The 24,348-nt window shown below is 47.3% G+C and overlaps 1 protein-coding gene across 5 annotated transcripts in view; it reads right to left on the bottom strand.

Moving 5' to 3' along the window:
* Positions 1-5,194: 5,194 nt before the first annotated feature.
* Positions 5,195-24,348, bottom strand: part of atl1 (atlastin GTPase 1) — a 73,750-nt gene continuing 54,596 nt past the window's right edge. For 2 of the 5 annotated variants that reach the window (XM_055641105.1, XM_055641109.1), the window contains exons 12-14: positions 23,114-23,545; positions 21,685-21,699; positions 6,395-9,161 (exon numbers count right to left, since the gene is read on the bottom strand). In XM_055641105.1, coding sequence (XP_055497080.1) covers positions 9,054-9,161; positions 21,685-21,699; positions 23,114-23,545 — 555 coding nt within the window. In that variant the 3' untranslated portion in view covers positions 6,395-9,053. Of the gene's footprint in view, positions 5,624-6,394; positions 9,162-21,684; positions 21,700-23,113; positions 23,546-24,348 lie in introns of those variants that run through there. The other 3 variants (XM_055641106.1, XM_055641107.1, XM_055641108.1) reach the window with 3 other exon arrangements.

Genomic DNA, 24,348 nt, shown 5'->3' with positions numbered 1-24,348 from the left:
ATCTGGGATCTGGTCTGGTCTGAAGAAGGATCCCGACTCACAAGTTCCAGGAGTAGAATTAGGCCCTTCAGCCCATTGCGTCTGCTTTACCCTAAACAGTAGCCTGGATATAAGGTGCAAGTTGAATCAGGAGTTCAAATTGGCATGTCCTAAAGGTAATGCTACGGTTGTGATGGGAGATTTCAACATGCAGGGAGACTGGGAAAATCAGGTTGGTACTGGACCCCAAGAAAGGGAGTTTGTGGAATGCCACCATGATGGATTCTTATAGCAGCTTGTATTGGAGCCTACCTGGGAGAAGGCAATTTTGCATTTAGTGTTGTGTAATGAACCGGATTTGAGAAGGGAACTCGAGGTAAAGGAGCCATTAGGAGATAGTGACCATAATATGATGTTTTAATCTACAATTCGAGAGGAAGAAGGGTAGATCGGAGGTGTCAGTGTTACAGTTGAACAAAGGGGACTATGGAGGCATGAGGGAGGAGCTGGCCAAAGTTGACTGGAAAGATAACCTAGCAGGGATGACAGTGGAACAACAATGGCGGGTATTTCTGGGAATAATACAGAAGGTGCAGGATCAGTTCATTCCAAGGAGGAAGAAAGATTCCAAGGGGAGTAAGGGGCGACCATGGCTGACAAGGGAAGTCAGGGACAGTATAAAAATAAAAGAGTAGCACAACGTAGCAAAGATGAGCGGGAAGCCAGAGGATTGGGTAATGTTTAAAGAGCATCAGAAGATTACTAAAAAGGACAATACGGGGAGAAAAGATGAGGTACGAAGGTAAGCTAGCCAAGAATATAAAGGAGGATCGTAAAAGCTTCTTTAGGTATGTGAAGAGGAAAAAATTAGTTAAGACCAAAATTGGACCCTTGAAGACTGAAAAGGGCAAATCTATTATGGGGAACAAGGAAATGGCAGAACAGGTACTTTGGATCTGTCTTCACTAAGGAGGACACAAACAATCTTCCTGATGTACTAGTGGCCAGAGGATCTAGGGTCGAGTATTTTATCGTCATATGTTCAGGATGGGACAATGAAATTCTTACTTGCTGCAGCACAACAGAATATGTAAACATTGTATATAACGGGGAAAAAAAGAAAAAGTTCAATAAATAACAAATGTAGTGCAAATAACAAATAGTAATATAGTCTTTTGCAGTTCAGAGCTCATAGCTTATTCGTTGTGTTTAATAGTTTGATGGCTGTGGGGAAGAATCAGTTCCTGAACCTGGACATTACAGTCTTCAGGCTCCTGTACCGTCTTCCTGATGGCAATGGTGAGATGAGTGTGTGGCCAGGATGGTGTGGGTCCTTGATGATTTTGGCTGCCTTTTTGAGGCAGCGACTACGATAGATCCCTTCGACGGTGGGGAGGTCAAAGCCGGTGATGGACTGGGCAGTTGCCGAACCAGGCCACGATGCAACCAGTCAGAATGCTCTCTACTGTGCACCTGTAGAAGTTTAGGAGAATCCTCTTCGACATACCGAATCTCCGTAATCTTCTCAGGAAGTAGAGTCGCTGATGTGCCTTCCTTACAATTGCATCGGTGTGTTGGGTCCAGGAAAGATCTTCGGAAATATGCACGCCCAGGAATTTGAAGTTATTGATCCTCTCCACCATTGATATAAACAGGATTGTGGGTCCTCATCCTTCCCCTACCAAAGCCCACAATCAGTTCCTTGGTCTTACTGATGTTGAGAGCCAGGTTGTTGTGCTGGCACCATTTGGTCAGTCGGTCGATCTCACTTCTACACTCTGACTCGTCCCCATCTGTGATTCGTCCAAGCACAGTGGTGTCAGAGGTGATGGAGGAACTGAAGGAAATCCACATTAGGCAGGAAATGGCGTTGGATAGACTGAAGGCTGATAAATCCCCAGGGCCTGATGGACTGCATCCCAGGGTACTTAAGGAAGTGGCTCTGGAAACTGTGGACGCATTGGTGAAGAAGGGTCTCGACCGGAAACGTCACCCATTCCTTGTCTCCAGCGATGCTGCCTGTCCCGCTGAGTTACTCCAGCATTTTGTGTCCACGCCAAGTTCAAGGCAAGTACGTTTTTTTTTTAGCCAATTCTACTTTTGATAAAATGCTGTTCATTATTAGCCTTATGATTGAAAAGCTATGAAGGCAATAGTGGTCTTATTTATGTAAGAAAGAACTGCAGAAGCTGGTATAAATCGAAGGTAGACACAAAATGCTGGAGTAACTCAGCGGGGCAGGCAGTATCTCTGGAGAGAAGGAATGGGTGACGTTTCGGGTCGAGACCCTTCTTCAGACTGATGTTAGGGGAGGGGGCGGGACAAAGATAGAATGTAGTCGGAGACAGTGAGACTAGTGGGAGAACTGGGAAGAGGAAGGGGATGGAGAGAGAAAGGAAGGGCTATCTGAAGTTAGAGAAGTCCATGTTCATACCACTGGGGTGTAAACTACCCCAAGCGAAATATGAGGCGCTGTTCCACCAATTTGCGCTGGGCCTCACTCTGACAATGGAGGAGGCCCAGGACAGAAAGGCTAGATTGGAAATGGGAGGGAGAGTTGAAGTGCTGAGCCACCGGGAGATCAGGTTGGTTACGATGGACTGAGCGGAGGTGTTCAGCGAAACGATCGGCGTGCCTGTGCTTGGTCTTGCCGATGTAGGGATGTCGACACCTGGAACAGCGGATGCAGTAGATGAGGTTGGAGGTCAGTCTTATTTAGTTTAATTTAGAGATACAGCGCGGAAGCAGGCCGAGTCCACACCGACCAGCGATCCCCGCACATTAACACTAGGGACAATTTTACACTTACACCAAGCCAGTTAACCTACACGCCTGTACGTCTTTGGAGTGTGGGAGGAAACTGAAGATCTCGGAGAAAACCCACGCAGGTCATGGGGAGAAGGTACAATCGGACAGTATTTGCAGACACAAAATGCTGGAGTAACTCAGCGGGAGAGGCAGCATGTTTGGCAAGAAGTTGTGGGTGGCACGGTGGTAGAGCTACTACCTTACAGCACCAGAGACCCAGGTTCGATCCCGACCACGGGTGCTGCCTGTACGGAGTTTGTACGTTCCCCCCGTGACCTGTGGGTTTTCTCTGAGATCTTCGGTTTCCTCCCACACTCCAAAGACGTTCTGGTTTCTAGGTTAATTGGCTTGGTACAAATGTAAATTGTCCCTAATGTGTGTAGGATAGTGTTAGTGTGCGGGGATCGCTGGTCGGCGCGGACCTGGTGGGCCGAAGGGCCTGTTTTGCCACTGAATCTCTAAACTAAACTAAACCCCACTTATTCTGAGGCAGAATTGGTTCAAAACTGAAAATGCTGAATAATTTAGCTTATTTGTGAATTTGGACAGATATACGTGGACGGGAAAGGTTTGGAGGATTATGGGAAAATGTGTGGAAATGGGGCTAGTATAGATGGGAGATCTTGGATGTGGTGGACAAATTATGCCCAAGAGCTGTTTCCGATTCTATGACTAACTGTTGGCATTTCATCTAGTTTGTGTCAGCAACCCACACAAAGCACAAGCAGTTTTGGGCCCCGCATCTGAGGAAGGATGTGCCGGCTCTGGAGAGGGTCCAGAGGAGATTTACGAGAATTATTATGTTAACACATGATGAGTGTTTGAAGGCTCTGGGCCTGTACTCGCTGAAGTACGTTTTGAAGGATGTGGGTGGAACCGCACTGAAATTTACCGAATAGTGAAAGGCTTGGATCGAGTGGATGTGGAGAGGATGTTTCCACTAGTGGGAGAGTCTAGGACCAGAGGCCACACACAGCCTCAAAATTAAAGAACATACCTTTAGAAACGAGATGAGGAGGAAGTGTGGTGAATCTGTGGACTTCTTTGCCACAGATGGCTGAGGAGGCCAAGTCAATGGATATTTTTAAGGTGTAAATTGACAGATTCTTGATTAGTGCGGGTGTCAGGGGTTATGGGGAGAAAGAATGGGGATGGGGTTGAAGAGGGGGGAGATACATCAGCCATGATTGAATGGCAGAGCCAAATGGCCGAATTCTGATCCTATCCCTATGAACAAGTCTCAAACTGGTTGGCTGATGTTTTTCAGCTGTGCTGTGGAGTTGGGTCCATGTGTGTTCCAAATGAATGCAACATGTGAGGGGGCTGCCATCCAGTGTAAGGGGGGGAAGCATGTTCACCAACCTGTGGGTGACCTGGTCACACTGTACACAACAGCTCACCAGATCCAGGCAACCTCTCGGCAAGTTTACAGCATTCTGTCCAATCAAGGAAAATCATGTGCATCTCAGGAACAGGCCCTTCGGCCCAGAATGTCCATGCTGAACATGATGCCAACTCTAATATTTATCTGCTGCAGATAATCCATAACCCTCAATATCCAGCTGCCTATCCAAAAGCCTCTTAAACACCACTATCATAACTGCCTCCACCACCACCCCTGCCAGCCAGCGTGATCCAGGCCTCAACCACCCTCTGTGAAAGAAAACTTGCCTAACACATCTCCCTTAACCTTTGCCCCTCTCACCTTAAAGCAACCCCTTCGAGTATTTCTTTTTTTTCCATTCTGGGAAAAAGGTTCTGACTGTCTGCCCTATCTATGCCTCTCATAATGTTATCAATGTTAAAACGTTCTGGTCCATTGCTTATTTCCTGCATCGAGTTGCAAATGATATGAAATTGTCTGAAGAAGGGTCTCGACCCGAAACATCACCTATTTCCTTCGCTCCATAGATGCTGCCTCACCCGCCGAGTTTCTCCAGCATTTTTGTCTACCAAATGATATGAATGATCAGTTTATTTGACGAAACGACAATAACTGCTTCTACCAGAGGGACTGAAGTAGGTTGTTGAGGCAGGGAGTGGCTACGCATGTTTAGTTTAGTTTAGAGATTCAGCGCAGAAACAGGCCCTTCGGCCCACCGAGTCCGTACCGACCAGCGATCCCCGCACACTAACACTATCCTACACACACTAGGGACAATTTACATTTATACCAAACTAATTAACCTACAAACCTGTACGTCTTTGGAGTGTGGGAGGAAACCGAAGACTGCGGAGAAAACCCACGCAGGTCACGGGGTGAACATACAAACTCCGTATAGACAGCACCTGTAGTCGGGATTGAACCGGGGTCTCTGGCGCTGTGAGGCAGCAACTCGCCATGATTACATTAGAAAATTGATGTAAAATGTATATTTGTGTTAAACCATCTGGTGAAGCAAGAATGATCACTGTAGCTCTATTTATTTATCAAAGGGTTTAAGCAATTACAATAAGGCAAGAACAAATTGCTGTTTTTCTGTAATATAACAATATTTAAACGCACTTCAGCTTTATTTTAAACGGAATTTTTAAAAAGTGCAAAGAATGACATTACACGCTAAAAACGGATACAAAATTTAAATGCCACTTGGATAGCTCCAAGCACAGAAGCCTGTGCTGGTTTATTTTACTGAACAGCCTTGAAGTAGGGCACTGGAGCTGTGGGATGATCCTTGAAGTTGCATGAGTGGAGCTGTGTTGGGCCCTTGTCTCTGAGCTACGAGGCTTCGTGACACATTTGTTTTTTCTGGAGCCCTCGATACCTGGCTGACACCTGACTGGAGAAGGGCGAGGTGCAACTTCCATCATCACTTTGGGTTTTGATCACTTTCTGCTGTGTAAAAGTTGTCATAATCAGAATGGATTCATATTTGTTATAAATCTATTTTATCAATGATCGGGCACAATTATTTCCAAGTTTGAATCCATTTTTTTAAAGAGATACAGCACAGAAACAGGCCCTTCGGCCCACCGAGCCCGTACTGACCAGCGATCCCCGCACACTAACACTACCCTACACACACTAGGGACAATTTACATTGATACCAAGCCAATTAACCCACAAACCTGTACGTATTTGAGGGTGTGGGAGAAAACCGGAGCTCGGAAAAAACCCACGCAGTCACGGGGAGAACGTGCAAACTCCCTACAGACAGCACCTGTAGCCAGGATCGAACCGAGGTCTCTGGCGCTGTGAGGCAGTAGCTCTACCGCTGCGCCACTGTTTATATTTGTATAAAAGACTAAAAATAACTGATGTGGTATTCAGAGTCGGGCCTGTAACCATAAAGTAATGTAACATAATAGATAAAATGAACAGCACAGTAATTTTAAACGGGTATTATATATAATGTCAAATAGTTTAAATCTATGAAGCTGGGACAAAACGCTAATTTTTAACTGGTAAGTCAGTGTTTAACACTTAAAATGAGTTTTCACATTCAATAAACAGTGAAAATCGCACAGAACACGACACATTTCCAGCACATCTACTCTGATTCTGAATAAAACACCAGCTGCCTCCACCTCCCTGTGGCCTCTTGTGCAACTTAAACGCCTGTCCCACTGTACGAGGTAATTCAAGAGTTCTCCCGAGGTTTCCCCCCCCCCCCCCCCGATTCGAACTCGGAGAATGTCCGTCGCGGGTCCGTAGGAGTTCGTGGATGTCGTGTAATGCTAACGGTAGGTACTTGGGAAATCCGGGAAACTCGTGACGTTTTTTCATCCCTACAAAAAATGTCCACGAGTAAAAAAAAATACTCGCGATGAAAACAATTGTTGCTTTTTACTCGTACGAGCCGCTGCGAGACATCCACGAACTCCTACGGACCCCGCTACGAGTTCGAATCAGGGGAAAACTCGGGAGAACTCTTGAATTACCTCGAGCAGTGGGACAGGGGCTTTACTTCATTGAGCAGGTTGTAGCTGCTATGATGATCACCCAGAAAGTGGACAAGTAATGGGGGAGCAGAATAGGAAGGGTTTAGAGGGATGTGGGTTATATCCAGGCAAGTGGGACTAGTCCTGTATGTCAACTTGCTCGTGTCCGGACTGTGAATTGATCATCTTTTCAAGTTGGGTTTATCAATTGTTATGCATGTAATTTCTGCATATTTAATATAAAAGTTTCAAAGGGAAGAATTGGACTTACGTCGACCATGTTATTCCCCCGTCAAACATGCAGCCGAGCTCAGTTTAACATCTCATAAAGGAAGCATTGCACAAACAAGATGGGAAAAAAACTTTTAATGGTGAATAGTTCTTTGCGTTATAAAAATACTTCCTCCTTATTTGTGCTTTGGATGGGTAAGTGGAGATGTTAGTTTTGAGTGTCGCTAGAATTTAGAAGATTGAGGGGGGATCTTATAGAAACTTACAAAATTCTTAAGGGGTTGGACAGGCTAGATGCAAGAAGATTGTTCCCGATGTTGGGGAAGTCCAGAACAAGGGGTCACAGTTTAAGGATAAGGGGAAGTCTTTTAGGACCGAGATGAGAAAAAAAATTTCAGACAGAGAGTGGTGAATCTCTGGAATTCTCTGCCACAGAAGGTAGTTGAGGCCAGTTTGTTGGCTATATTTAAGAGGGAGTTAGATGTGGCCCTTGTGGCTAAAGGGAGAGAAGGCAGGTACAGGATACTGAGTTGGATGATCAGCCATGATCATATTGAATGGCGGTGCAGGCTCGAAGGGCCGAATGGCCTACTCCTGCACCTATTTTCTATGTTTCTATGTAACTGCAATAACTATCACTAGAAATCACTTCATTATGAATGTGGTTTCTGCCAATGCTGGAATCTTGAGCAAAACACAAAGTGTCGGAGGAACCCAGCGGGTCAGCCAGCCTCTGTGGTGGGGAAAGGACACGAGGACTCTACTTCAGATTGAGTGAGAGACCCTGATCTGTCCATTCCCTCCGCAGATGCAGCCTGACCTGCTGAGTTCCTCCAGCAGTTTTTAAAAAAATGGAATAAGTTAAAGTCCACAAAGATTTTTGGTATCAACGGACAGACCAGCATATAAACAGCGCAGGGCTACAGAATGTTTTACCTGGAGTATGTTCTTTAATTTTGATAGTGTGTTTGTGCCGAACCTATAAGTTTGTCTGTTAAAATGGCCCTGGGTGTGGACGTTATAACAGCAACAAGTAGTTGAGACAGCGTTACTACATCATTTACAACCATTTTTATGAAACCGTTTTCCTTTGACTGCAGACGATACGATGATTTTGTACTGTTCTCTCTGTCAGCTCAGGGCTTCCTTTACGCAATGATGGCCGCTACACTGCAGAATCAAAGTATTAATGCACAGAGCCGTTCTCTCAGGGACCGGGAATCAAGAACCAGAGGGCGTATCCTCAAGCTGAGGGGCAAGATTTAATAGGAACCTGAGGGGCAACCTTTTCACACAGAGGGTGGTGGGTGCATGGAATGAGCTGCCAGTGGGGCAGGGACTATAACAACATTTATAAGACACTTGGACAAACTGGAGAGGAAAGACTTGGAGGGATATGGGCCAAATGTGGACAAATAGGATTGGGTATCTTGGTCAGCAGGGACAAGTTGGGACGAAGGGCCTGTTTCCGTGCTGTGTGACTGTTCAGAAGGGTGCAGCTACTTCAGGTGATTTTGATACATAGTGTATTTGTGCTCTGCTCCAATGCAGCACTAGCTTATCGTTATCAATATGTTGACCGCCAGCGATGGCTGTAAATCGAAGCACATGTATTTGCAAATAACATCTTTTTATATATTGTGACATCCACAGCTATCCTAAAAGAACGAAACAAATTCATCATACATTTGTTCAAATGCTTGTCTCCGTAAACAGAAATGATATCTTTGTTTTAATACATTGCACACTCTGTTAAGACTGTAAAGGAAACAAGCAATTTTAAATTGTGTTTGGACAAACATTCAATAAATGTGCAATGCTGAATTAGAAAAGGAATTACGGAAGACAAATATCCTGAAAATGTAGATTGTTCTTTTGAGATGTTTTAAAAATTATTGATTATTCTTAATGGAAGAACATTAGATTCATCGACAGTTAACACGATCATGCAAACACATATCCCCACAGAACAATTTGCAAATGGAACTAAGTGACAGCCTGCACAGTGTCCAAGTGTTGAAGTGCCATTTCATTTAGATTTAAGCTATAGTTGGCTTTCCGTTTATGTAGCACTTCTCGGATTAGTGGCATGTGAATGCACAATAACAACAACGTTTCTCCCTTGTGATTGTACGCTGAGGGATCTGGGCAAGTCATTTTTTCTTCCTGGTGTCGGCACTGCTTTCTGGTTGTGCTGCAGGGAAGGTGTGGTGGTATATGTGCCTGTGGCTTGTAGCCGCGTCGTACAGCCTGAATAGTGCCTGTATAAACACAAAAATAGCCCCCGTTATGCTCAGAGAGACCTTGACAGCAGTGTTACCTGTTCCACAGAGGGTGGTGACTGCATGGAACGAACTGCCAGACAGGGGAGTTGAGGCAGGTACGATAACATCGAAAAGACAATTGGACAGGTACTAGTACAGTGGTTCCCAACCTTTTTTTGGCCATGCCCCACCTAATCACCTCTAAAATCCTGATGCCCCCCCCCATGTGGTGATATATAATTCTTATCATTTAAAAAGTGAACTCCGTTTAGAAGGACACGGGACAAACACAGGCAGGTGGGGCAAGCCTAGACAGGGCATGATCGGATGAGTTGGACCAAGGGGCTGTATGACTCTGTGACTATTACACCACATGGGTCAAACCTACATTACTTGGGGAACCACTGATTAGAAACTGAATCTGTCGGAAGGAACTGCAGCACATCGTTCATTTCATTTGTCCTGTGTTTCCCTCTCCCCTGACTCTCAGTCTGAAGAAGGGTCACCCAATCCGTCTCTCCGGAGATGCTGCCGGTCCCCCAGAGAAACTCCAGCTTTTTGTGTCTATCTTTTAGTTATTTATTAAACCCATTCATTCAATAATCCTGTGCTGTGGCTGGATACCATGTGGCCATTTAAATTCACAGATATCTGTGGATTGATCCCACCACAAGCTGCCAACGCCATTGAACCAAAAGATTTAAAATTCTTGCTATTGAGGGAGTAGGTTTACATAGAAACATAGAAATTAGGTGCAGGAGTAGGCCATTCGGCCCTTCGAGCCTGCACCGCCATTCAATATGATCATGGCTGATCACCCAACTCAGTATCCCGTACCTGCCTTCTCTCCATACCCCCTGATCCCTTTAGCCACAAGGGCCTCATCTAACTCCCTCTTAAATATAGCCAATGAACTGGCCTCAACTACCTTCTGTGGCAGAGAATTCCAGAGATTCACCACTCTCTGTGTGAAAAATGTTTTTCCCATTTCGGTCCTAAAAGATTTCCCCCTTATCCTTAAACTGTGACTCCTTGTTCTGGACTTCCCCAACATCTGGAACAGTCTGAAGAAGGGTTTCGGCCCGAAACGTTGCCTATTTCCTTCGCTCCATAGATGCTGCTGCACCCGCTGAGTTTCTCCAGCTTTTATGTGTACCTTCGATTCTCCAGCATCTGCAGTTCCTTCTTAAACATCTGGAACAATCTTCCTGCATCTAGCCTGTCCAACTCCTTAAGGTTTACAAGGTTAATACTGTCATATGCTGAGAGAATGGAGCAGCTGGGCTTGTACACTCTGGAGTTTAGAAGGATGAGAGGGAATCTCATTGAAACATATAATATTGTTAAGGGTTTGGACACGCTAGAGGCAGGAAACATGTTCCCGATGTTGGGGGAGTCCAGAACCAGTGGCCACAGTTTAAGAATAAGGAGTAAGCCATTTAGAACGGAGACGAGGAAACACTTTTTCTCACAGAGATTGGTGAGTCTGTGGAATTCTCTGCCTCAGAGGGCGGTGGAGGCAGGTTTTCTGGATACATTCAAGAGAGAGCTAGATAGGGCTCTTAAAGATAGCAGAGTCAGGGGATATGGGGAGAACAGATTCAATTTTAATTGTCATTGTCAGTGTACAGTACAGAGACAACGAAATGCATTTAGCAGGCAGGAACGGGGTACTGATTGGGGATGATCAGCCATGATCACATTGAATGGCAGTGCTGGCTCGAAGGGCTGAATGGCCTACTCCTGCACCTATTGCCTATTATTTCCCTCTCCCCTGACTCTCGGTCTGAAGAAGGGTCTCGACCCGAAACGTTACCCAATCCGTCTCTCTCCGGAGATGCTGCCTGTCCCGCAGAGAAACTCCAGCTTTTTGTGTCTATCTTTTAGTTATTTATTAAACCCATTCATTCAACAATCCTGTGCTGTGGCTGGATACCACGCGGCCATTCACTGATATCTGTGGATTGATCCCACCACAAGCTGTCAAACACATTGAACCAAAAGATTGAAAAGACTAGGCTTGTATTCATTGGAGTTTAGAAGGATGAGGGAGGTTCGTATAGAAACATATAAAATTATAAAAGGGTTGGACAAGCTAGATGCAGGAAAAATGTTCCCAATGTTGGGCGAGTCCAGAACCAGGGGCCACAGTTTTAGAATAAAGGGGAGACTGAGGTGAGAAAAACCTTTTTCACCCAGAGAGTTGTGAATTTGTGGAATTCCCTGCCACAGAGGGCAGTGGAGGCCAAATCAATGGATGGATTTAAGAGAGAGTTAGATACTCTAGGGGCTGGTGGAATCAAGGGATATGGGGAGAAGGCAGGCACGGGTTATTGATAGGGGACGATCAGCCACGATCACATTGAATGGCGGTGCTGGCTCGAAGGGCCGAATGGCCTCCTCCTGCGCCTATTGTCTATGTTTCTATGTAAACACATTGTTTTTAGGAGACTGTGGTGCATAGGGCGATTCATTTGCAGGTGTATATAATATACTTTAATGATACTTTAACACGAAGACTGCTGACAAATGTAAACTAACATAAGTACCTGTAGATATTTCCTTGAATCTACAGGCTGCAGATTTGCACTTATAGTCTGGCTACCTAGTCTCATACCGAAAATAGACAGGTCTGAAGAAGGGTCTCGACCCGAAACGTCACCCATTCCTTCTCTCCAGAGATGCTGCCTGTCCCGCTGAGTTACTCCAGCATTTTGTGTCTACCTTTGGTTAGTTAGTTGTTTGGATAGTTAGATCTGGTTACATCAGTCTTAAACAGGGTTTCAGCCCGAAATGTCGCCTATTTCCTTCGCTCCATAGATGGTGAGTTTCTGTCTAGCCTAGTTGGTTAGTTGGTTAGTTTTTCGCACCATGTTGTGGTGGGGGAAGCTTTTCATCTCGTTCCTTGTCGGGGAAATAGTTTTTCACCGTATCGTTGTCTCTGCGCTGTGGCTGCGACAATTAGGTGCCGGTCTCTTTGTTGTCCACACCAGGGATCAGCTGCTGGAGATCCGACCGTCCCGACCGGCTGGCATCTCCCGTACTACACCAGAAATCCCCAAGGAACTGAGGAGCAACTACGTGCGGAGAAAAGGCAGTTCGAGCCAGACTTGCCTTCCAGCACAACGGCAAGGTGAGATCACTGGCTACCAACATGGACGAGTTAGCTGCACTCGTGGGGCCCCAGAGGGAGTACCGTCATAGCAGTGTGATGTGTTCACATCTCTGAGGATATGACATGGTCATCACACGCCTCAGCACTGGTGAGTAAGGCAAGGCAGCGCCTTTACCACCTCAGGCAATTGAGGAAATTCAGAGTGTCTCCGAGGATCCTCCAGTGCTTCTACGCAGCGGCGGTGGAAAGCATCTTGTCCGGGAACATTACCATCTGGTTTGGGAATTGCTCTGCCAAGGACAAGAAGGCTCTGCAGAGAGTAGTGCGTTCGGCCGAACAAACGCACTATGGGAACTTCACTCGCCCCCCTGCAGGAACTATACAACAGGAGGTGCAACTCCAGAGCAAACAAAATCATGGGAGACCTCTTCCACCCCAGCAACGGACTGTTCCAGCTGCTACGGTCAGGCAAACGCCTCCGTTGCCATGCAGTGAGAACGGAGAGGTTGAGAAGGAGTTTCTTCCCAGAGGCAATTCGGACTGTAAACGCCTTTCTCACCAGGGACTAACTGTACAGAACGTTTTTCCTTCTATTATTTATTATGTAAAATAATATGTGTGTTATGATTGTGTTTATAATTTGTTTGGTTGTTTTGTTGTTCCGCGAGCATTGCCACTTTCATTTCACTGCACATCTCGTATGTGTATGTGACAAATAAACTTGACTTGACTTGACTTGTTTCACGGAGACATGGCTCCACCAGGATATCCCTGAGTCCAATGCCAGTACGGACGGCTTTCGGACTGTTTGGGGGGAGGGACAAGGACTGCAGAGGGAGTGGCAAGTGTAAAGGTGGGGGCCTTGCTATTCTCACTAACAACAAATGGTACAACCCTGGTCACATCACGGTTAAGGAGCGTGTGTGTGTAGCCCGGACTCTCTGTACATACTATATGCCCAGGGAACTCTCACACGCCATCGTGGTGGCTGTTTACATTCCTCTGTCCATGTGCGTGTGACTTCATCCACACAGTCACCGTGAGACTCCAGACGCAACACCCAGGTCCCCGGGGACTTCAACCACGTGACGTGGACACTACCTTACCCACCTTCACTCAGTATGTTGTCTGTCCCACCAGGGATATGAAACACTGGTACTGCTGTATGTCAATGTTAAAGAGGGGTACAGCTCCATAGCCCTTCCGCCACTGGGAAGATCCAACCACAACCTGGTTCACCTCCTAGCCAGGTATAAGCCGCCGGTCCAGGGGCTGCCTGTGGCCACCAGGTCAGTGAGGCCTGTGACACTCTGTGGGGCTGTTTTAAGGTCACAGTCTGGGATGTCCACTCCATGGAGAGGGACATTGATGGACTTCCCAGCTACATAACGTTCTGTGTGGATAACGCTGTCCGTGAGGAGACTGATTCCCCAACAACAAGCCCGGGGTCACCAGTGGAAGAGCAAGGCCCTGCTCGACCAGACGAGAGGGCCTTCAGGAAGGGTGACAGCGAGGAGGTGAAACGGGTGCAGGAAGAGCTGAAGGCGAGACTGAGACAGGGCAAGGTCGACAACAAGGAAACGTCAGCAGAACAACATGAAGGGGGTGTGGAGTATTACAGGCTACAAGGTGACCAGTGGCCTGGGGAGGGAAAGCAACCAGACTCTCCCCCTCAATCCCCCTGGTCCACTTCCTCTGCCCTTTCTTTGTCTCGCCCGCCCATCAAGGCTGAGCAGTGCAAGAAAGAACTGCACAGATGCTGGAAAAATCGAAGGTAGACAAAAATGCTGGAGAAACTCAGCGGGTGAGGCAGCATCTATGGAGCGAAGGAAATAGGTGACGTTTCGGGTGGAGACCCTTCTTCAGACGGAGCAGATGAGGAGGGAGCTGAGCAGGCTTGGCCCAGGCAGAGCCACGTGTCCTGATGGTGCCAGCCCTCAAGGCGTGTGTGTGTGTGTGTGCCAGCCAGTTGTGCAGAGTACTCCAGCATCTCTTCAGCCTGAGCCTGGAGAGGATTCCTGTGATGTGGAAGACATCCTGCCTGGTTCCTGTACCAAAGAGGACAAGTCCCAGCTCCTCCAATGACTTCACACATCATGAAATCCCTGGAGAGGCTGGTGTTCACTCACCTGCGACCCTTGTTTAAACCCTACCTGGACCCCCTGCAGTTCGCTTACCAAACAAAGATGGGGGTTGAGAACACCATCATCCACCTGCTCCATCATTCCTATGCTCACCTGGATAAGCCGGGGAGCACTGTGAGAGTCGTGGTTTTATTTTACTTCTCCAGTGCTTTGAACACCACCCGGCCTGCACTGCTAGGGAGCAAACTGATGAAGATGCAGGTGGATGCTCCATTGGTGTCCTGGATCACCAACTACCTGACTGGATGACCACAATATGTCAGGCTACAGAACTGTGTCTCTGACATGGTGGTGAGCAACACAGGGGCCCCTCCAGGGGATGGTCCTCTCTCCCTTCCTGTTCACCATCTACACCTCCTCAGATATAACTCGGACTCCAGATATAACTCGGACTTCTGCCACCTGCAGAAGTCTTCAGATGACTCTGCAATTGTGGGCTGCATCAGTGAGGGGAGGGGAGCTGACTACAGAGGTGTAGACAGCAACCATTGAGTGGTGTGGGCTGAATCACCCGCAGCTCAACATCGACAAGACTAAGGAGTTAGTGGTGGGCTTTAGGAGGAGAGGAACACCCCTGTCCCCTGTCACCATCAATGGTGTGGATGCGCAGTGTACCTGGGAGTACACATACATGGAAGTGTGCCTGGATAGTAAACTGGACTGGTCCAGGAACGCTAAGGCCGTGTACAAGAAGGGACAGAACCGCCTGTACTTTTTGAGAAGCTGGTTACCAAACTCGCAGAACTGGGTCTCTGCGCATCCCTCTGCAATTGGATCCTCAACTTCCTCATTCACAGACCACAGTCTGTCCGTATTGGTGGAAATGCCTCATCCTCGATAACAATCAGCACGGGAGCACCTCAAGGCTGCGTGCTCAGCCCCCTGCTGTACACACTCTATGCTCATGACTGCGTAGCCGGTCACAGTGCAAACTCCATCATCAAGTTCGCTGACGACACCACTGTTGTGGGGCGTATCACTGATGGGGATGAGTCAGAGTATAGAAGAGAGATCGAGCAACTGTCCATATGGTGCCAGCGCAATAATCTGGCCTCAACACCAGCAAAACCAAGGAACCGATTGTGGACTTCGGAAGGAGTAGGAGAGGGACCAACAGCCCCGTTTATATCAACGGGTCGATGGTAGAAAGGGTCAAGAGCTTCAAATTCCTGGCCGTGCACATCTCTGAAGATCTCTCCTGGTCCCAGAACACTGATGCTATTATAAAGAAAGCACATCAGCACCTCTACTTCCTGTGAAGATTACGGAGAGTGGGTTTGTCAAGGAAGACTCTCTCTAACTTCTACAGGTGCACAGTAGAGAGCATGCTGACCGGTTGCATTGTGGTTTGGTTCGGCAATTTGAGCGCCATGGAGAGGAAAAGGCTGCAATAAGTAGTAAACACTGCCCAGTCCATCATCGGCTCTGACCTCCCTTCCATCGAGGGGATTTATCGCAGTCGCTGCCTCAAAAAGGCTGGCAGCATCATCAAAGACCCACACCATCCTGGCCACACACTCATCTCCCTGCTACCTTCAGGTAGAAGGTACAGGAGCCTGAAATCTGCAACATCCAGGTTCAGGAATAGCTACTTCCCCACAGCCATCAGACTTATTAAACCCAACTTCAAACAAACGCTGAACTATAACAGCCTATTGCACTATTGCACATCTGTTTACGGATGTGTGTATTTATTTATTCAATGGTATATGGACACACTGATCTGATCTGTATTTATTTATGACTACTATATTGTGTTGTGCTGAAGCAAAGCAAGAATTTCATTGTCCTATCTGGGACACATGACAATAAACTCTCTTGACTTGACTTTGAGAAGGCTCCGCTCCTTCAACATCTGCAGTGAGATGCTGCAGATGTTCTACCAATCGGTGGTAGCCAGTGCCATCTTCGTCGCTGCCGTGTGCTGGGGCAACAGGGCAAAGGCCGCGGACAGGAAGGCTGGCTCCATCCTGGGAGCGGAGTTGGATTCATGGGAGGTGGTCTTGGAGGGGAGGATGCTCCTCAAAACTGCGGAACAATACAGCTCACCCCCTCCATAACACACTGGTCAACCTGAGGAGCACCTTCAGCAACAGACTGGTTTAACTGCAGCACAGAACGCCACAGGAGATCCTTCTTCCCTGTGGCTATTAAACTGTACAACTCCTCCCCGTTCTGTCGTGGGGTAGACTGAGACTGACTCCGTTCCCGGATCTTTGCACATCCCCAATCCTTTCCACTCGTCACTTTCATTCCATATTTCATGTGTCTTGTGTTTTTACACTGTTGGTGGATCAGTTTCCCTCCTGGGAAAAGATCTATCGTATCGTAACATGCTGGAGTAACTCAGCGGGACAGGCAGCATCTCGGGAGAGAAGGAATGGGTGACGTTTCAGGTCGAGACCCTTCTTCCGGGGAGAGGGAGACACAGAGATATGGAAGGGTAAGGTGTGAAAACTGTTAATTTAATGTATTACTGATTCTTTTCTATTTATTTGTGTGTTATTGTGTTTAGGGAGCTGTTAGGCTTCAGTATTGTTCCATTGCTCAAACATACACTTGGAAAAAAATGTTTAAAAAAATTAGTATGTGGCTTTAGCTAAATCCATTCCTGTTACCCATTCCTGTTACTTATGTTCTAAGTTGTTTGGTACAGCCAACTGGACGATAGACACGTGATCTACTGTAAATTAAACACTGTTTTTAAGGGCATGACAGTTTATTAATAGATAAGAATATATTAATTGGAACAAATGTTTAAAACAATAACTGCAGTATTTTACTGACCCACGAAAAGCCTTAACTGATGAAATCAATGTTAATGAAATCACCAGGCAGTGATCAGCTCAACAAGATGGGAGCTTCAAGCATTCTGGAATTCACGTTTAGGAATGGCAGAATGAAAAGGGGCAACACTATGGGGAAAAGATGTTTACAAAATCATGAGAGGAATAGATCGGGTAGATGCACAGTCTTTTGCCCAGAGTAGGGGAATCGAGGACCAGAGGACACAGGTTCAAGGTGAAGGGGAAAAGATTTAATAGGAATCGAGGGGTAACTTTTTTCACACAGAGGATGGTGGGTGTATGGAACAAGCTGCCAGAGGAGGTAGTTGAGGCTGGGACAATCCCATCGTTTAAGAAACAGTTGGACAGGTACATGGATAGGACAGGTTTGGAGGGTTATGGACCAAGTGCAGGCAAGTGGGACTAGTGCTGGCAATTGGGACATTGTTGGCCGGTTTGGGCAAGTTGGGCCGAAGGGCCTGTTTCCACACTGTATCACTCTGTGACTCTAACATTTATGCAGTCTTGGGCTTTTGTGCAAACTGCCTGCTTTAACTTGTAGAGATACGGTAAACTGATGGTGTACACATGATCAATGATAGTGTAGGCTGAAGGACTACACTAAAGTCTGTATCACTAAAGCCTAATCACGGCAATGCTGCTTCTCATGAGGTATCTGCATCACTGCAGTGCCTTCGTGGAACTTTCGCAAGTTGAAATAACATTTTTAAATGCCTTTAATTGTGCAATTCTTTCATCGGGTGCGTTTAAATTTAATTGCCCTGATTTAGTGATTAAAATTACCACTATTGAAATACAGTGTTAGTTTAGAATCAAATTTACTCCAAGACTCCCAAGCGATGATTGGCAGTAAGAGATAAACTTTGAAAGAAGGAGGAATAATAGAATGTCTGAACCATCTGGGCAAGTGATTGTTTTTACGTAAAATTGAGGAATTTACAAGGATGTGGGCCTGAGCTATAGGGAGAGGTTGGGAAAGTTGGACTTTCCTTGGATAAGGGGTGATCTTACAGAGGTGTACAAAATCATGAGATGTATAGATAGGGTGGATGCACAGAGTCTTTTACCCAGAGTTGGAGAATCAAGAACTAGAGAGGTTTAAGGTGAGAGGGGAAAGATTTCTCATAAGTGATTGGAGCAGAGTAATGCCCCTGTCCCACTTAGGAAACCTGAACGGAAACCTCTGGAGACTTTGCGCCCCACCCAAGGTTTCCGTGCGGTTCCTGGAGGTTGCAGGTGGTTGCCGGAGGTTGCAGGTGGTTGCCGGAGGTTGCAGGTAGTGGAAGCAGGTAGGGAGACTGACAAAAACCTCCGGGAACCGCACGGAAACCTTGGGTGGGGGGGCGCAAAGTCTCCAGAGGTTTCCGCTCAGGTTTCCTAAGTGGGACAGGGGCATTAGGCTTTTCTGCCCATCAAGTCTACTCCGCCATTCAATCATGGCTGATCTATGTCACCCTCCTAACCCTATTAGATGTGGCCCTTGTGGCTAAAGGGATCAGGGGGTATGGAGAGAAGGCAGGAACAGGATACTGAGCTGGATGATCAGCCATGATCATATTGAATGGCGGTGCAGGCTCGAAGGGCCGAATGGCCTACTCCTGCACCTATTTTCTATGTTTCTATTCTCCTGCCTTCTTCTCATAACCCCTGACACCCGCACTAATCAAGAATCTATATCACCAATGATGGGCCTCCACAGTCTTCTGTGGAAATGAATTCCACAGATTCACCTCCCTCTGACTAAAGAAATTCCTCCTCATCTCCTTCCCAAAGGAACATCCTTTTATTCTATTTAATAGGAACCAGAGGAGCAACTTTTTCGGACAGTGGGTGGAGGGTGCATGGAATGAGCTGCTAGAGGAGGTCGTTGAGGCAAGTGTTATAACATTTAAAAGACAATCGGACAGGTACATGGGTAGAAAAGCTTTAGAGGGATAAGGGAAAAATGCGACAGGCTTAGATGGGGCATCTTGGTGGGTTTGGACGAGTTGGGCCGAATGGCCTGCTTCCCTGCCAAACGACCGTGAAATCCAGAATGTAATCAATAAGGGCTGTTTGCTGCATTGCCCCAGGCGCTCAGGACATTTTCAGAGTGAATATTTTACAAATTGTTTGCAAAAGTAATTAGTAAAAGATGAAAATTCAATTTCAATGCTGCTTAAAAATTCAAAAAATGACCTAACTTTTACAATAGAGACAAAATAGAGACTGCAGATGCTGGAATCTTGAGCAAAGCACACAGTGCTGGAGGAACTCAGGGGGTCAGGCAGCATCTGTGGAGGGAATGGACAGCTGACGGTTCAGGAACACCACCTCATATTTCGCTTGGGCAGCTTACAACCCCCAGCGGTATGAATATTGACTTCTCTAACGTCAAGTAGCCCTTGCTTTCCCCCTCTCTCCATCCAACCCCCATCCTAGTTCTTTGACCAGTCAGACTGACCTCCTGAGTAATTTATATCTCTGTTTGCTTCGTTGTCACCTTCCCCAAGCTAACAATTCTACATTTTCCTTCAACTTCGCTCCCTTTAATCTCTTGGTTTCACACCTTGCACATCTCCTTGTCTCCCTCTCCCCTGACTCAGTCTGAAGTAGGGTCTTGACCTGAAACGTCACCCGTCCCTTCTCTCCAGAGATGCTGCCTGTCCCGCTGAGTTACTCCAGCATTTTGTCTATCTTTGGTGATGTTTTGGGCCGGGATCCTTCTTGACCCAAAAAAGTTCGAAGAAGGGCGGTCACGGTGGCGCAGCGGTAGAGTTGCTGCCTTACAGCGAATGCAGCGCCGGAGACCCGGGTTCGATCCCGACTACGGGTGCTGTCTGTACGGAGTTTGTTCGTTCTCTGGGCTTGCATGCTTGGGAATTTAGAAGGATGAGAGGATATATTATTGAAACATATAAGATTATTAAGGGTTTGGACACGCTAGAGGCAGGAAACATATTTCCGATGTTGGGGGTGTCCAGAACCAGGGGCCACAGTTTAAGAATAAGGAGTAAGCCATTTAGAACGGAGATGAGGAAACACTTTTTCACACGGAGAATGGTGAGTCTGTGGAATTCTCTGCCTCAGAGGGCGGTGGAGGCCAGTTCTCTGGATGCTTTCAAGAGAGAGCTAGATAGGGCTCTTAAAAATAGTGGAGTCAGGGGATATGGGGACAAGGCAGGAACGGGGTACTGATTGGTGATGATCAGCCTTGATCACATTTAATGGCGGTGCTGGCTCGAAGGGCCGAATGGCCTACTCCTGCACCTATTGTCTATTGTCTCCCCGTGACCTGCGTGGGTTTTCTCCGAGATCTTAGGTTTCCTCCCACACTACAAGGACGTATAGGTTTATAGGTTAATTGGCTTGGTAAAGTTGTAAATTGTTTGTGTGTGTTTGTGTAGGATAGTGTTAATGTGCGGGGATCACTGGTTGGCACGGACCCGGTGGGCCGAAGGGCCTGTTTCCGCGCAGTATCTCTGAACTAAACTAAACGTAAGGGCCCTGAGCTGAAACATCACCTGTCCATTCCCTCCACAGATGCTGCTTGACCTGCTGAGTTCCTTCAATAATGTGCGTTTTGGTCAATGTTTTACATAATAAGTTATTGGCCTGAAGAAAATCTGCTAAAGCACATTATGTGAAGATAGACAATAGACAATAGTTGCAGGAGGAGGCCATTCGGCCCTTTTAGCCAGCACCGCTATTCAATGTGATCATGGCTGATCATCCACAATCAGTACCCCATTCCTGCCTTCTCCCCATATCCCCTGACTCCGCTATTTTTAAGAGCCCTATCTAGCTCTCTCTTGAAAGCATCCAGAGAACCTGCCTCCACCGTCCTCTGAGGCAGAGAATTCCACAGACTCACCACTCTCTATGAGAAAAAGTGTTTCCTCGTCTCCGATCTAAATGGCTTCCTCCTTATTCTTAAACTGTGGCCCCTGGTTCTGGACTCCCCCAACATCGGGAACATGTTTCCTGCCTCCAGCGTGTCCAAACCCTTAACAATCTTATATGTTTCAATGAGATAACCTTCTAAACTCCAGAGCCCAGCTGCTCCATTCTCTCAGCATATGACTGCCCCGCCATCCCGGGAATTAACCTTGTAAACCTACGCTGCACTCCCTCAATAGCAAGAATGCCCTTCCTCAAATTAGGGGACCAAAACTGCACACAATACTCCAGGTGTGGTCTCACTAGGGCCCTGTACAACTGCAGAAGGACCTCTTTGCTCCTATATTCGATTCCTCTTGTTATAAAGGCCAACATGCCATTCGCTTTCTTCACTGCCTGCTGTACCTGCATGCTTACTTTCATAGACTGATGAACAAGGACCCCCAGATCCCGTTGTACTTCCCCCTTTCCCAACTTGATGCCATTTAGATAGTAATCAGATGACCATATGGGAACAGTACAGGGAGAGTGGAGCCACACAATACATAGCAACCTGCGGGAACACAAGATCTTACCTCATTAGTACTTCCCTATGCAAAAGCGGAAAGGAAAGAAAAATGTTGTAAAGACACGGCTAATCCAAGAACAACGTTAAAAACAGCTCGAGGAAGAACAGAAAACGTGGCAGCTATTGCAGTTGCCGAGGGGGTTATGTATCGGTTTGAAGCAAGTGTGTTGTCTGTAATGAGATGTTCATCCCCAGTAACAGACTGGGTGTTGGGTTTATCCCCCATGAGTGGAAACCAATGAGGATTCGAATCTTCAATTGTTTTTCCCGCTGACTGGTTAGCACGCAACACATTCTTTTCACCGTACCTCGATACACGGGACAATAAACTAAACCAAGCAACTGAAGAAATGTCGCTTGTCTGTGTCCTCCACAGACGCTGCCTGACCCGCTGAGTTACTCCAGCACTTTGTGTCCCAGGCAAGAACCCTAGAGGCCCCAGAACATCATGTCCTGTTGCATGTGGTAAACGCACAGTCACAGTGGTGGTGGGAGTGTGGGACACTGCACTGGCTGAGCTGGCACTAGTGTTCCTAACTTTTGTAAGTTCACAGAGACCAGGGTTCGATTCTGACCTCGGGTGCTTTCAGTGTGGAGTTTGCACGTTCTCCCTGTGACCGCGCGGGTTTCCTCCCACCTCCCAAGACATGCGGGTTTATAGGTTCTAGGAGCAGAATTAGGCCATTCGGCCCATCGAGTTCCCTCTGCCATTCAATCATGGCTGATCTATCTCTCCCCCCTAACCCCATTCTCCCACATTCTCCCCATAACCTTTGACACCCGTACTAATCCAAGAATCTATCTATCTCTGCCTTACAATTTCCATTGACGTGGCCTCCACAGCCGTCTGTGGCAATGAATTCCACAGATTCACCACCCTCTGACGAAATAAATTCCTCCTCATCTCCTTTCTAGAGGTACGTCCTTTCATTCTAAGGCTATGTGTGGCCTCTGGTGACTCTCCCACTAGTGGAAACATCCTCTCCACATCCACTCTATCCAGGCCTTTCACTATTCGGTAAGTTTCATTGAGGTCCCCCTAATCCAGTGGTTCTTAACCTGGGGGTCGGGACCCCCATGGGGGGGGGGGGGGGGGGGTGCGTTTGGGGCTTTACCAGGGGACATGAAGGGGTCATAAATAGCATATCCATTTGCTGAGCCCATTTTTAGGAATCTAACAAAGATACACACCAGAGTATTTTGTTTGTGTACGTATGCCAAAAAAGGTTAAGAACCAGAGTGCCCTCGTCGTTGTAAGCGAGTCCAGGCCAGCGTTTGTAGGTTCATTGCTCCTCGCCAGTGTGTAGGGCGTGAATGTGAAAGTGCGGTGACACAGATCGGTCGGTCGGCATGGACTCGGTGGGCTGAAGGGCCTGTGTCCGTGCTACAGGCTGTAGGGAGAGGGAGGGAGGGGGGAGTGAGGCCATCGCACCTACCTGGTCCCACAAGGCTCCGGCCACCTGGTCAATGACGGCTCCGAGCTCCCTGTACTCCCCGGTGTAGCGGATGTACGCCCACGTGCACAGGGTGATCAGGGACAAGCCCATGATCATGTTGCACAGACTAGCCACGATGTCCACACCGATAAAGCCCGTCACTCCGGCAGTCACGTACATGATAAATATCACCACAAACAGGGTGGCCGGGGTGCGCGCTGCGTGGAAGATGTTTTTACTGTCGTTGTGTTTGATGTAGTTGACGTACAACTCGTCCACCTCGCCCTCCAGCTGCTGCAGGTAGCGGCGACTGAACTCCTCGCCGCCCATCTTCTTCACCCCGCGGAACAGCTTGACCGATTCCTCGCGCAGCACAGAGTGTTTGTTCTGGAGGTCATTGGGGGCCAGAAATGGCTTGTCTCCTCCACAAACCTGCAGCGCAGATGGGCACGAGAATGAAATAGCAGCGGGAGCAGAGACCCGGGGAGTGAGACATAGAAACATAGACAATAGGTGCAGGAGTAGGCCATTCGGCCCTTCCAGCCTGCACCGCCATTCAATATGATCATGGCTGATCATCCAACTCAGTATCCCGTACCTGCCTTCTCTCCATACCCCCTGATCCCTTTAGCCACAAGGGCCACATTTAACTCCCTCTTAAATATAGCCAATGAACTGGCCTCAACTACCTTCTGAGGCAGAAAATTACAGAGATTCACCACTCTCTGTGTGAAAAATGTTTTTCTCATCTCGGTCCTAAAAGACTTCCCCCTTATCCTTAAACTGTGACCCTTGTTCTGGACTTCCCCAACATCAGAAACTATCTTCCTGCATCTAGCCTGTCCAACCCCTTAAGAATTTTGTAAGTTTCTAAAAGATCCCCCCTCAATCTTCTAAATTCTAGCGAGTACAAGCCGAGTCTATCCAGTCTTTCTTCATATGAAAGTACTGTACTGCCATCCCAGGAATCAGTCTGGTGAACCTTCTCTGTACTCCCTCTGTGGCAAGAATGTATTTCCTCAGTCATACAGCACAGAGACAGGCCCTGCAGAACCAACATACCCACACCATCCACGGTCCCATCTACACTGGTCCCATCTACACTAGTCCCACCTGATGCATTTGGCCCTCTAAATATTCCTCTAGACCAGGGGATGGGGAACCTTTTCATGTTGGAAGGCCGCATTAAGTTAGCTGTAATCTAATAAGGCCGCATCCAAGAAACTTCAATTAGA

The sequence above is a fragment of the Leucoraja erinacea genome, chromosome 9, assembly GCF_028641065.1.
Source record: "Leucoraja erinacea ecotype New England chromosome 9, Leri_hhj_1, whole genome shotgun sequence".
Lineage (NCBI taxonomy): Eukaryota > Metazoa > Chordata > Chondrichthyes > Rajiformes > Rajidae > Leucoraja > Leucoraja erinaceus.
The sequence above is the reverse complement of the archived record's forward strand: the minus strand, read 5'-3'. Positions and strand labels throughout refer to the sequence as shown.